The sequence below is a fragment of the Pseudophryne corroboree genome, chromosome 4, assembly GCF_028390025.1.
Source record: "Pseudophryne corroboree isolate aPseCor3 chromosome 4, aPseCor3.hap2, whole genome shotgun sequence".
Classification (NCBI taxonomy): Eukaryota; Metazoa; Chordata; class Amphibia; order Anura; family Myobatrachidae; genus Pseudophryne; species Pseudophryne corroboree.
The window spans coordinates 322,706,148-322,719,529 of NC_086447.1; the positions used below are offsets into that span (position 1 = coordinate 322,706,148).

Genomic DNA, 13,382 nt, shown 5'->3' on the forward strand with positions numbered 1-13,382 from the left:
TTCTGCCTGATCGGAACTACAAATCGTTCATGATAGTGCAGATAATTCCGTGTCTGTGAACGATAACGATCATGATGCGCGGTCCCGCTGGTCTTTGGTCGGAGCTTCTGATCTTCTCTGCTGCAGGGAAGATCTGAAGCTATTGTCAGCGACAGCATGCTCCTGGATATAGCCACTCCCAGATCTTAAGATATATCTTTAAGATATATCATGTGTATTGTACTATATCAGTTGCCCAGGACTGCTAGGGAGCTGCCGGGGGAGTTCAAGGGAAATCGTTAACAAGAAATCATCATTTACAGGTCGTCTAGTGTATGGGCACCTTTAGAGTTGTCTTAGAGATTTTGATGGCCTCCAAACATGCTCCTTACACAAATGCTCCATTTGGGTGTAAAGAAATGCATAGTATGGCCTAGTCAGCGCTCCATTAAAGACTAGAAAATCAACTTTCTTTTCCTCTTTTTTTTTTTTTTTAGAGCCTTTTCTCAGATTTGCTTGTAATATTTGTTGATCATCACATGGAAGCATTTGCAAAGCACTTAGCAACTGTTGGAACTCTTAAAAAAACAAACAAACAAACAAACAAACAAACAAAAAAACCTCACTAATTGCACCTGGCAGACTGTATTATATGTGACCTCTGAAGACAACCAATTGTCCCATATACAGTGTGGCTTAGCAAGGGTGATTACTTACCAATGCAATTATTTGTTTGTATTTGTAACTAATTTGACATTAAAGAGTATTTTGATCAATGGTAGGGATTACAGAAAAAAACGTAAGAAACTTACACTGAAAAAATGCAAAAGGTAATACTTATATAAACTGTAGCAGCTGCCTGTACTTCAGCAGAACTGACTACAATACAGACTGATTGCCTAATATATTTACATTGGCCCTCATTCCGAGTTGTTCGCTCGCAAGCTGTTTTTAGCAGCTTTGCACACGCTAAGCAGCCGCCTACTGGGAGTGAATCTTAGCTTATCAAAATAGCGAACGAAAGATTCGCAATATTGCGAAAAGACTTCTCTGTGCAGTTTCTGAGTAGCTCGAGACTTACTCTGCCAGTGCGATCAGTTCAGTGCTTGTCGTTCCTGGATTGACGTCACAAACACACCCAGCGTTCGCCCAGACACTCCTCCGTTTCTCCAGCCACTCCCGCGTTTTTCCCAGAAACGGTAGCGTTTTTTCACACACACCCATAAAACGGCCTGTTTCCGCCCAGAAACACCCACTTCCTGTCAATCACATTACGATCACCAGAACGAAGAAAAAAACCTCGTAATGCCGTGAGTAAAATACCTAACTGCATAGCAAATTTAATTGGCGCAGTCGCACTGCGGACATTGCGCATGCGCATTAGCGACTAATCGCTCCATTGCGAGAAAAAAATAAAGAGCGAACAACTCGGAATGACCACCATTGTGTGGAGAACAGGGAGGTACAATCTCTTTAAACCTCATCTCATTATGTCAATATTTGATACTATGACACCCAGATACATAATATGCCTTCATTAAATCAAGCAGATGTAGTTCTGTATGTGAACTAGACCATTAAACTGTATGCGCTGCCTGCACACTGTGGCAGCGCATACACAATATAAACTGTTCACAATATTGCAACCTATGAATTCACCAGTAAGTACAATTCCATGTTGCCTTAAGTTCTGGCATTAGTTTCTAGTGCATTTATATGGTTGCATTCGTACAATCGGATTTCTGCGCCGGTATCTTGTGTGCCGAGATCCTGTCTTGACAGGATATTAACTGTATCCCTTCGGTTCAGCCACAAAATAATTGCATCCACTGTATGTAGGCAGGGCCGGAGCTTCCACTAGGCAGCTTTAGGCAGCTGCCTAGGGGCGCCGGATCCTGAGGGGGCGCCTGCTACAGCTGCCTGAAAAAGGTAGCATGGTCCTACCTCACAGTCGCCGCAATCCCCCCGGCACTCGTATCTTACAGTAGTCGCAACTGGCAAGCTCCCGTATTGCAGCCTCCAGCTCCGCCTCTACCTGGCACAAGAAGTTTCCTTGACAGCTCCTGGAGTCCTGGCTGGAGGTGACATGTGGCGCTGCTCTTCATTGCAGGCTCTTTTGCAGACTACTCAGTCCCAACTCTGCATCGCATCCCGCAGGTATGGTGGCGGCACAGTGCACTCTCTGCATTTGATAAGGAAAGAGGGGGAGAGCAGCAGAGCAGCAGTCTGGGGAGGGGGGGGCAGCAGGCATGCACACAGTCTGGGGGGGTGGGGGGTGGATGAGCAGCAGCATGCACACAGTTGTGGAGGAGATAGAACAGCAGACATTTAACAGAGTGGGGGGGGGGGTGAGAGCTGCAGGCACCCACACAGACTGGGGAGATGGGGAGAAGAGAGCTGCCCTGCAACAGACTGGGGGTGGGGGTGAGCAGCAGCATGTCTTTCACCTGAAGGGCGAGTAGGGGGAAGGGGCAGTAGGCAGAAGTTTTGCCTAGGGTGCCGAGAATCCTTGCACCGGCCCTGTATGTAGGTGATACTGTAGGTACACTTTAAAGCGCAAGCAGTCCCTTAGGGTCCCTTAAACATTAGCCAAATGGCCACTGAGGTGACCGATGGACGGCAGGGGGGGGAGTGATGTTTCTTCCCTCGGCCCCATAGCCTGCATACTGATATGGACGATATTGTCCATATTGGCTTGCAGGCATAAACGAGTCGGCACCAATGATGAACAAGCGCGGGGCCGCGCATCGTTCATCGTTGGTGCCTAGACACTGAAAGATATGAACGATATCTCGTTCAATAATGAACGCCACTTTTTTATATCTTTCAGTGTAATCGGTAAATGTGTAGGGTCCTGTAGAGCATCATGAAATGCAGTTCCTGAGGTCTTTTTAAATCTTCTAATAATGAAATATGAAATTCTAAATAGTAAATACAATACTGGAGACTGTTCAGTTTATTTGTGTGTAAATGCAAATAAAATGTTTATCTTGATACTGTATAATTTGCTTCCTCTTTGAGTCATGCTGGTACGCATACAGATACAGTATAGTGTGATGCATTATGCGCATAACGTTCCTTATTACTGTAAACCATTAGAATTGCTGTTTGGCACACATTAATATAAAATTATTTGTTTTACAGTCAGATGGACTGAATTTTACATGCATATAATTATTGAGTAAAAGGTTCACTAGTTTTCACTGACATTTCAAGTATAGTAAAGTTTTATACAAATTAGTGAAATAAAAGCGTAAAATGAAGCTGCTTAATATACATACTTCTTCTAATATAAACAGATTAAGTCAAATCTATTTTTTTTAAGCCTTTGCGCATTTGTTATGATAATATACATATGCTTAAATCAAGTGCACATTATTACACAATCAGTGAAAACAAAAGATGACTGTTTCTAGTCAACACAGCTGTGTGTGTGTGTGTGTGTGTGTGTGTGTGTGTGTGTGTGTGTGTGTGTGTGTGTGTGTGTGTGTGTGTGTAGTTGCTCTACCATACCACAGCAGACAAACCTGACTAAAAGTCTGTCATCAGATATTATTTCTTTGCTGCAGCTTTGTGACTCATGCACCCATGGGCATAGCCAAAACTTTGTGGTCTCCATAGCACTATTTTGAAGAGGCCTCTGTCCCAATGATTCTAGACACACCTCTCCACTGCAGTTGTTAATTTTATGCCCCATAATAGTGCCCTAGTTCATTTCCTAAACCATAGTAGTGCCCTAGTTTATTTTATGTACTATAGTAATGCCCTAATTCATATTATGTTACATTGTAATAATAATAATAATTGTAGGTAGAGCAAGGCAATGCTCTGGGGCCCCTACCCACCCATTCACAGGAAAATAAAAATCATAACTTGCCCCTCCTGTGCCCCACACTGTCTCTCCACATGTTTCCATACTGTGAATAGCTGTCAGCACTCTGATTGGTGAATGGCTGGAGCTATCCACCAATCAGCATGCTGACAGCCATTCACTGTCTGGCTGCAAGCTGGGAGACAGGCAAAGAATGCTTTCTGGCTGCTTTGATTGTATGTAATTCACAATCTGAGAAATCAGGCAACATTCTCTACCTGCCTCCCAAGAAGCTCCAGAGGCACCAGCCTGGGGGGCCCAGCCTGCTCCTGCTCAAAGACCCTAGAATCGTGGGGTCATGGGAAGCTGCCCAGTGAGCCCATATGTTAAGATGGCCCTGATTGTAGGGCTGCCACTACACAGTACCCCCAATTCATATTTATGATGGTGTCCCCATTACAGTGTCCCCAGTTCATATTATGTAACATTATAATTCCCTCTGGTTCATTTTATACCACATTACAATGACCAGGTCCAGGGGCTTAACTGTATATATTGTAGGCCCCAAGGCAAAAGTTTGTAAGGGCTCCTACAGTATGTATCTACCAATGCTGAAAAATGTATATAACACATGTAACTGTGACAGGGAAGGCGGGCTCCTCCCAGCTCTGGACCCCATAGCAACTGCACTGTCTGCACTTATTGTAGCTACCCACTTGCTTGGAATGTGTTTTTGGGACAGCTGATCAATTGCCAAATGCTGGGACACAGGCTCAGTGTTGAACAAAAAAATAAAGCCAACACTATCACGGGTTCCGGTATGAATGGTCGTCAATGTTGAGGTCAACACTCATTAGATCGACCACTATTGGTCGACATTGACATAGTCGACATGGACTAATGGTCAACACATGAAAATGGTTGACACATGAAAGGTAGACACATGAAAAGGTCGACATGAGTTTGTTTGTTTTTACTTGTTTTGGTGTCGTTTTCTGCGTAAAGTGACGGGGAACCCGAATTAGTGCACCGCACCCCCTCGCAGGGCGCGCTTCTCTCACCTTGCTTCAGGCAGGTTACCGTTCCCAATCGTAGTCCATGTGGATCGGAAAGTATGAAAATGTCCCAAAAAAGAAAAAAAATGCGAAAAACTCATGTCGATTACTTTCATGTGTCGACCATGTCAATGTCGACCAATAGCGGTCGACCAAATGAGTGTCGACCTTGACATTGTCGACCATCTGACTGGATACCGCTATCACGTTACAGTGACCCTGCCTAGCATGTGAAAAGAAATATGATGAGCATTGTGAACAATTCCAGCCCGACACCCCTCTCCAGCTAGGCTGCTTCCAAAGATGAAAGTGGGCTATCGCCATCTCCAGAGGTTGTTAAATAGCCCCATAATGCCTGATGATGATTGGAAATCTTTATTAAATAGACACACTTATTTCTGCCTTAAATATACAGAGATGTTTTAAGGACAGTTAAGGTGTGTACACAGTGATAGATATATCTGCAGATCAATTGATCGGCAGATATATCTATGGATGGATGAGGCAGTGTGCTGAGCATACACACTGCCCGATCTGTCAAGGACTGACGTCATGAACTGGGCGGGCGTGTACACACGCCCGCCCAGTTCAGCTGTCAGTCACCGCCGGCCGCCGCAGCAGTGTACGGGCGTCCGGCTGGTCGCCCATACACACACAGCGATGCGCCAATGTATCGGTAGATATATTGGCCGTCGGCTGTGCTGCAGGGCCGAAGCGATATGTCTGTGAACGACGGAGTTCACAGACATATCGCCCGTAAACACTGGCTGACGGACCCGCGATATATCGCCTGTTCAATACAACGACCGATACATCGGCCAGCGTGTACCCACCTTTAGTTTGATAAATAGGCCCCTAAGTGAGGCAAACACAGAATGTCCTATTGCCATGCATCTAATAAAATATCCATATACTACAAAGGACAATGCCCCCAATTAACAAGCTTCAACTGAACAGAATATAATCTTGGCGAAAACACACTGCTTGTATTTTATTAACATAACATGTTTTCTAAAAATGTTATTTAGTCTAGTATTGAAATAGGTTTTTGACCAAGGGGGGTATTCAATTAGTGGAGAAGTCGCAGAAATTTACTGTGATTGACGTATTTGGCATTTTTGTATCTTTTTTGCCTCAAAAACAGACTTTCCATGGGTATTAGCGCTTCTGCGATTCGTCTTATTCAAATGCGAAAACAAGATTACCGCAAGAATAGGTATCCAAAGTGAAAAGTAAAAAATATGACTAAATCCGTCCTTACCCCCCAAAAAAGCAAAACTAACATCGGATAACAGTATAAAAGTTTATTACTAGTTATAATGAATGTATTTCTGGTACTTAAATTGGGTCAAATGGCTGTTATATGCATATTTTTAAAAAATGTAAAAAAAATTATAGAAAACAATTGTTTTTTTTCAGCAAAATAAGTGCTAAAATTAAACTTGGGGCACATAAAATGGGTATAAGTATATATTTGTGTCATTTTAGGGGACTTTTAAAAAAAAGTGGAAACAAATCGATTATTCCCACCTGCAAGTCTAAAAACACTTGTCCCACTCATAAAGCACCCCAATGTACCTGCCCCATACCTTGTACCCCAATTTCTGAAGCTTTGCACTTTTTCACCCCAAAAATTACGTCTTTATCGGCCAATTAAAAACTTCTAAGTGCCTAATTAGTCATTCAGGGGGTTATCCCAGGGGTTCAGAACTAAAGCCCAACTTTTTTATCTTAAAATAGGGATTTTCCCCAAGTTTATCACCTGCTCAGAGTTGGAGAATTGAAATTTGCGGTAAAATTACCTCATTTTATACATGAGTGCTTGCACTGAATGTCAGTCTACACCATCTAGATAACAATTATATCTTAAATGTTCACTAAATCTATATTTTACTTACACAGATTTCAGAGATCAGTTCTATACTATATCATTGAAAGTGCTTTTATTTTGAAGTTAAATAAGAAAATGTCAATCATCCAGTGAGTACATACAAAAAAAACATACACATGAAAGGAAGTAAGCAAATATCTGACATATTATGTTTGACAAATATAATTCCAAATCAGTAATATGTAAACTGAACTATTTTCTAGCCACAACTCGAAAAGCACCGGATGTTCCCTGTGTTCCTCCAAAATCGCTCTCTGAAGCCGATCTGTCTCGGAAAAGGAATAATAAGAAAACTAAAGGTGGAATAAAGGTACTGTAAACTATTTTTTCATATAGCTTAGTATGGAAGCAAACTACTGTATACGGAATGCCAACAGACCATCTGTGGAAGCAGGTCACCATGATTAGGTATTCAGCATACTTGCCTACTCTCCCGGAATTGCCGGGAGGCTCCAGGCCCCCCGGAAGAGCAGGCAAATCTCCCGATTTCAGGGGTCCCCCCCTGCCCGGCCACCCACTTAGCGAATAAAGTGGGCGGTCCGGGCACGCAATGACGCGATTCTTGTTGAATTGCGTCATCATAGCCACGCCCCCTGCTGTATAATGGCGGTAATAGCGTCATTACACAGCGGGACATGGCTTACATGAAGCGATCCACAGCCACGCCCCTGTTCCACCTCCACCACGCCTCCGCTCCACCTCTGGCCCGCCCCCCTCTGCACGGCACGTCGCAGCCCGCCTCCCTGCTGAGCCGACCTGGCTGCTCTCTCCCGGAGAGAGCAGCCAAAAAGTCGGCAAGTATGGTATTCAGTGACTTTCTTCCTCTTTATCCTCTAAGGCCCTAGGTCTAATTTGAAGTAAAGCAAAAAAATTAAGTAACTTTCTATCTGGAATAAACCATGTTGCCACGCAAGGGGAGCAAATACATTTAGATTTTTTTCAGAGCAGGGTAAATACTGTTCTCTTTTGTATGTACAACAGCCCACAAATATTAGACCACTTTGACGATTTTTACACTGCAAGTTAGATTACAGTTTGGACACACTCCACTCAAATCTAAATCTCTCTGCACATGTTACATCTGTCCCACCTGCAGTGCAGCATGGTTTTACTCAGGTGCACACGGTTATTTTTATTTTTTTTTGCCTTACTTCCAAATCAGAACCAGGCTCTAAGTTAGCATTGCCCAGGATAGGTGTATGCAGATGTGAGAGCACAACAGTAATTATATATATATTTGTAAATAAAGAGAGCACTCACCAGACTTGCACGAAGAGGTATTTATTTTATAATTACATACCAACAAGGAAAAAATGGTGTACAGTCGATGTTTCAGTCCCCGAAGGACCTTTGTCATAGCGTCAGAGCATGTCAGATACTGAAACAATCAATCTTGTTTGATTTGGCTGACAAACTCTAAGGTCTTTACAAAGCACCTTAGGGGACCAAAGCATCGACTATGCACCATTTCCCTGTAGGGAATACATATCATTTGCCGGCGGACAGGATGCCTGTCCACCAGAATTCCGGCAGCAGGGCGAGCGCTATGATTACCACTCTATGGGTGTCGTTGACACTCACGAGTGGGAATATCCCTGTTGCGCTGGTATTCCGGCTGGTCGGTATTGTCGGCTGTCGGGATTTCGATGTCACTATCCTGAACGCCGTGATCCAGACAGTTGGCATGTTAACCGCAACCCTCCAAGTCTGGTGAGAGCTCTTGTTATATACAAATATAAGTGGGAGGAGTAGCTAAGATATTTGGACTATATATGTATATATATATATATATATATATATATGAACAGAGGAAAACAGCGGCACTCCAGGACTTTGTATGTGGTAAAAATGTTTGTATTAAAGCATTACATACACTGCCATTTCCTTCCTGCAATTTAGGAAATTGCAGTGTACAGTATGTAATGCATTAATACAGTGGTTCTCAAACTCGGTCCTCAGGACCCCACACAGTGCATGTTTTGCAGGTAACACAGTAAGTGCACAGGTATATTCATTATTCACTGACACATTTTTAAAGGTCCACAGGTGGAGCAAATGATTTCACTTGTGATTCTGTGAGGAGACCTGCAAAACATGCACTGTGTGGGGTCCTGAGGACCGAGTTTGAGAACCTGTGCATTAATACATTGACGGAAGGCACCTGGGCATTACAACGGATCTCCAGTGCCGGACTACATCTATGTTTATATATATATATATATATATATATATATATATATATATAGAGGCTTCTGAAAGATTAAACCAGTCAGAAATATATTAAAATTAAAATATTTTTATTGGGTTACAAAAAAAAAAAAAAAAAAAATCAAACTTGGCTCCAGTAAAAATAATAAGCCAAAAATCTAGCCAGGCAAATTTTATATCTTCCTGGAATTTCTTGGGATTGGGAAAGTGGATCATTTTTTTCCCCAGAAAAGAGAACTGTACACCACAGAGAAATTAAAATCACTCCAAATTATTTATTATTTTCTTTTAGGTTTGTCTTTTTGCTGAAATATCAAAATGATACAGGACCCACTGCCAGAGTCTTAAAGGTGGCACTTTCTTTTAAGGTCCTTCACCCTGTTGAATAAGAATCCAGCTATAATCAGTAATCTCTCACAATAATAAGGCTTTGAGATGTTTCCAAGTGGTCAAGGTTACATAATTAATAAATAATTGAAGATGTGGGTATCATTATTAAAATGAGTGTCCCAGCCAGAAAAACTAGTTACACACAGTAGTCAGAAGTAAGCAAAATTGTGACCCTCACCAGAAAAGTTTCCTACCATGTTACAATCCAACTTTTCATTACATAATGCTTGTCCGCAGGGCCATAACAACAGTGGTGCGAAGGGTGCGAGGCACAAAGCACATTTGCCATGTGGCCACTGATCAGAAATTAGATTCTTTATACTTTCCCCTGTTGCCTAGCACTCATTGCAGTGTATATTAGTAGTGGTGTGCTCGGCTCTTTCTCTGAAAGGTGCATCGCTACTAATATACATTGCATTGGGGAGCAGGCAGTGGTTGTCCTGTGCTCTATCTCACACAGTGCCTGCAGGGAGAGACGGAGGAAATCACCCGGTGCTTCAATCCAGAGTTGTCTCAGCAATAGCATGTTCATGCCTTCACTGCCCCCACTCTCACTTTCCTTTCCATCGGGGGCCGAACTACACTGCGTCCACTTCAGATGATGTGGATGGACTGCTGCGTCCTCACTATGGCTGTATCTTATAGTCTCCCTACATTATCAGGCAGATTGCATTTAAGCTATTCAGTTCTATCAACTCTATGCATGCTCACTATAAGTGACATTGGGAAGGTATGTGCACTGTAGGGTGTGATCCTGGGCTCGCTGGTGTGGATGTGGGAAGAATAAGCTGCTGCAGGCGCTTCCTGCCACTGAGTTGAAGTGTTGGTGTGCGTGGTGCTGGGACGGAGCCGGTGCATCAGTGTCTGTGCATCCAGACTGTAGCCTTGCCAACGAATGACATAAAAAGCAACTTTTATGTTATATACATTATTACTATGTATCTCTCGGACTGGGAGGCTTATCCATCTGCAGATCATGCTACACAACTTTACTTAGGGTCAATGAAGACTGCTTCCATGCAACCTCATGATTCCCAGCCCTTGTGGAAGTACAAATCCCGCCATGGTCTCTCTGCTAGTGGCAGCTAGGTCATCTTGAGATTTGCAGTTCCACAAAAAGGTGAAGAACCACAGTTTGGCAAGTCCGGTGTCCTGTGACAAATATTCATTTACAGTACATCTTTGTTCCCTGTTCTGTGCATGGCATATTGCTGTATGAGTAAGCTACCACCCCAGTTCACTTGGAGTCCCAGTATTGACATTTCTTCTGAAATCCAGCAGATTAAAGTTTCTCTGGACTCAGTTTAGGAATGTTGGGCACAGTTTATGAAGTGTGAATAGAGTTAATGTGTTTCAGTATGTTTGGCATAATGCGTAACTAACGGGCACTACTAGTACTGAGCAGGCATAATGTGCAAGTAGCACTACTACTATGTGGCATAACATGTAAGGGGCACTACTACCGTGTGGCATATTTAGAATTGAGAGTACTATTGTGTGGACATGCCCCTACTCCATGAGACCACGCCCCTTTTTGGCACGCACAACTTCGGCATGCACTGTCCCTATTTAAAATATGAGGGGGCACCAATGTTCTTCCTAGCACAGGGCACCAAAATATCTAGTTACGGCTCTGCATGTCAGTTTCTTCTACCGTCGCACGGAGCAGTATTTATTGGCTTAAATAACTTGCAAGGGGTTTGGGACCTATTAATACTACACGTGACAGTACTGTGTGCTTAAAGCTGTGTTTTACATTAGGCAAAGGCACTTATAAGCAGGGGAAATCCTCAGTGGGCTCCACCCCCTCATCTGGGAATCCTTAACTTGGTGGCTTAAGATCATGGATAAACTTAGATGCTTTGATTCTAAAGGAAACTAAACCAAGATTACCCCTGATGCCAATCAAAATGGGTGGTCCTGACTCGCCCATTACTTTTTTTTTCATAAAGGAGCCATGATCTTTGCATGTCCTCTCTAATGGTTGTCCACATTCCTCTGTAGTAGCTGGCCATGCCCCTTAAGCTGCAATCCTTGGGGGTATCCCAGTCCGACACTACCTATAAGTGTGCTACACCAAGTACATGTCACAAAATGTTTCCCATTAAAAATATAGAATGAGACCCTGGATCTCATTCAGGGGTGGAAGCAAATGTAGAATCCATCCAGAAAGAAGAGCCTTCACATAGGTAGCAAAAGCAGCTCCTTTCCCATATGAGGGGTGTGCAGTACGTTTCTGGATGTGCAGTGCATAAGTAGAGTAGACACAATCTGACTGTCTAGTTGTGAACTGTAATCTCTGACTAAAGTTCTTGTGAAATATGAAGGCACAGACCTGTATATAAGCAGCACTGCACACCGAAAAAGTCTGCATGTTCACTTCCTTCACAAACTCGTTATGGAGCTCAATAGAGGCCACTGGAGAGCCATGACCTACAAGGCGCAACAGCAGGAGAGTTTTGACGAACTGCGAGCTGCTTTGGGGAAGATATACCATACCAAGCCATTGGTTTGAGTGATTTGCAAAATTTCGGCTCGGGAGACGGTCCCCGGAAGATGAGGAGTGCTGCAGCTGACCTGTGTCCGCCATCAACAAGAACAACTTTGTTGCCGAATGAGCCATAGTTCAGCCAGGGTGACAGGGGCCATGTTAGAGAAGGAGATGGACATCTCATCAGGATCCATCCGCTTGATACTCCACGAAAAGCTTGGTCTGAGCAAGGTTTCTGCATGCTGGGTGCTCCACTAGTTGACTCGAAAGCAGAAGGGGCATGGATGACTTGGTGCTGCAACATGCTGGCCAGGTTTGATGGCGATCGCTCAAACTCTGTCTAAAAGCTTATTAATGACGATGAATCCTGGATCTACAGTTTCGTCCCCGAGACCAAACAATTGGCCCAGTAAATCCATGCCTACCTCTGAAAATGCTATACGATACACCTGAGTTATTACATCCAGACAAGGGCGTAGCTACCATAGGTGCATGGAGTGCAGCTGCTATGGGGCCCAGAGCTGAGAGGGGCCCATCTTCCCTGTCAAAGTTACATGTGTTATATACATTTTTCACCATTGAGTAGTACAAAGGGGCCCTTACAAACTTTGTGGTCTGCAATACATCTATATATGCCCCTGGACCTGCCCATTGTAATGTGTTATAAAATGAACTGGAGGGAATTATAAGGTTTCATAATATGAACTGGGGAACTGTAATGTGGCACAATATGAAGTGGAGGCACTATAGCGTTGCATCATATGAACTGGGGGCACTGTAATGTGGCATAATAGGAACTTGGGAAACTATGTCATAATGTGAATTTGCGGTGCTGTGTTGCATAATGTGTACTGGCAGCCCTATAATGTAATAACGTGAACTAGGGCACTACTATGGTTCCCAAAATGATCTAGGGCACTATTATGGGGCATCAAATTAAACCTGCTGTGGTGAGGTGTCTCTCTAGAAGCATTGGGCAAGGGCCCCTTCAAAATGTTGCTATGGGGCCTAAAAAGTTCTGGCTATGCCCCTGCATCCAGAATCTATTTGTCCTGAACAGATTCCTGCCAATTCATGGCAAACTTCTTTAAAGAACTCAACACATTTTTATCCATGCCTTCTCTTTACACTGCACCATCTTCAAGACAGATAGTAGTTATAGATACAACTTCAGCTACAACAGCATCAACCTTGGGTATAACATACCAATTAATTAACTATTCATTGTTAAATCAGGAACATATGATCAAATCTCTTGATATTGCCCAGACCAGGGATGGGGAACCTTTGGCCCTCCTGCTGTTGCTGAACTATACATACCAGCATGCCCTGCAATAGTTTTGCAATTTGGCCATGCTAAAACTGTTGCAGGGCATGCTGGGATGTGTAGTTCAACAACAGCTGGAGGGACAAATGTTCCCCATCCCTGGCCTAGACGCTTATCAACATTCTGCTCTTGATATTGCCTAGACGATTATCAACATTCTGCAATTCTTTAGACAAGAGCTCCTTCACGGCCTTAAGTACCGGAAAATAGCTGTTTCTTCTAGAGCTGTC

The 13,382-nt window shown here is 43.4% G+C and overlaps 1 protein-coding gene across 5 annotated transcripts in view; it reads left to right on the forward strand.

Moving 5' to 3' along the window:
- MCF2L2 (MCF.2 cell line derived transforming sequence-like 2) overlaps nucleotides 1-13,382 on the forward strand; it is a 1,017,734-nt gene that overhangs the window by 432,116 nt on the left and 572,236 nt on the right. For all 5 annotated transcript variants that reach the window (XM_063916343.1, XM_063916344.1, XM_063916345.1 and 2 more), the window contains exon 14: nucleotides 6,940-7,046. In XM_063916343.1, coding sequence (XP_063772413.1) covers nucleotides 6,940-7,046 — 107 coding nt within the window. The remainder of the gene's footprint in view (nucleotides 1-6,939; nucleotides 7,047-13,382) is intronic.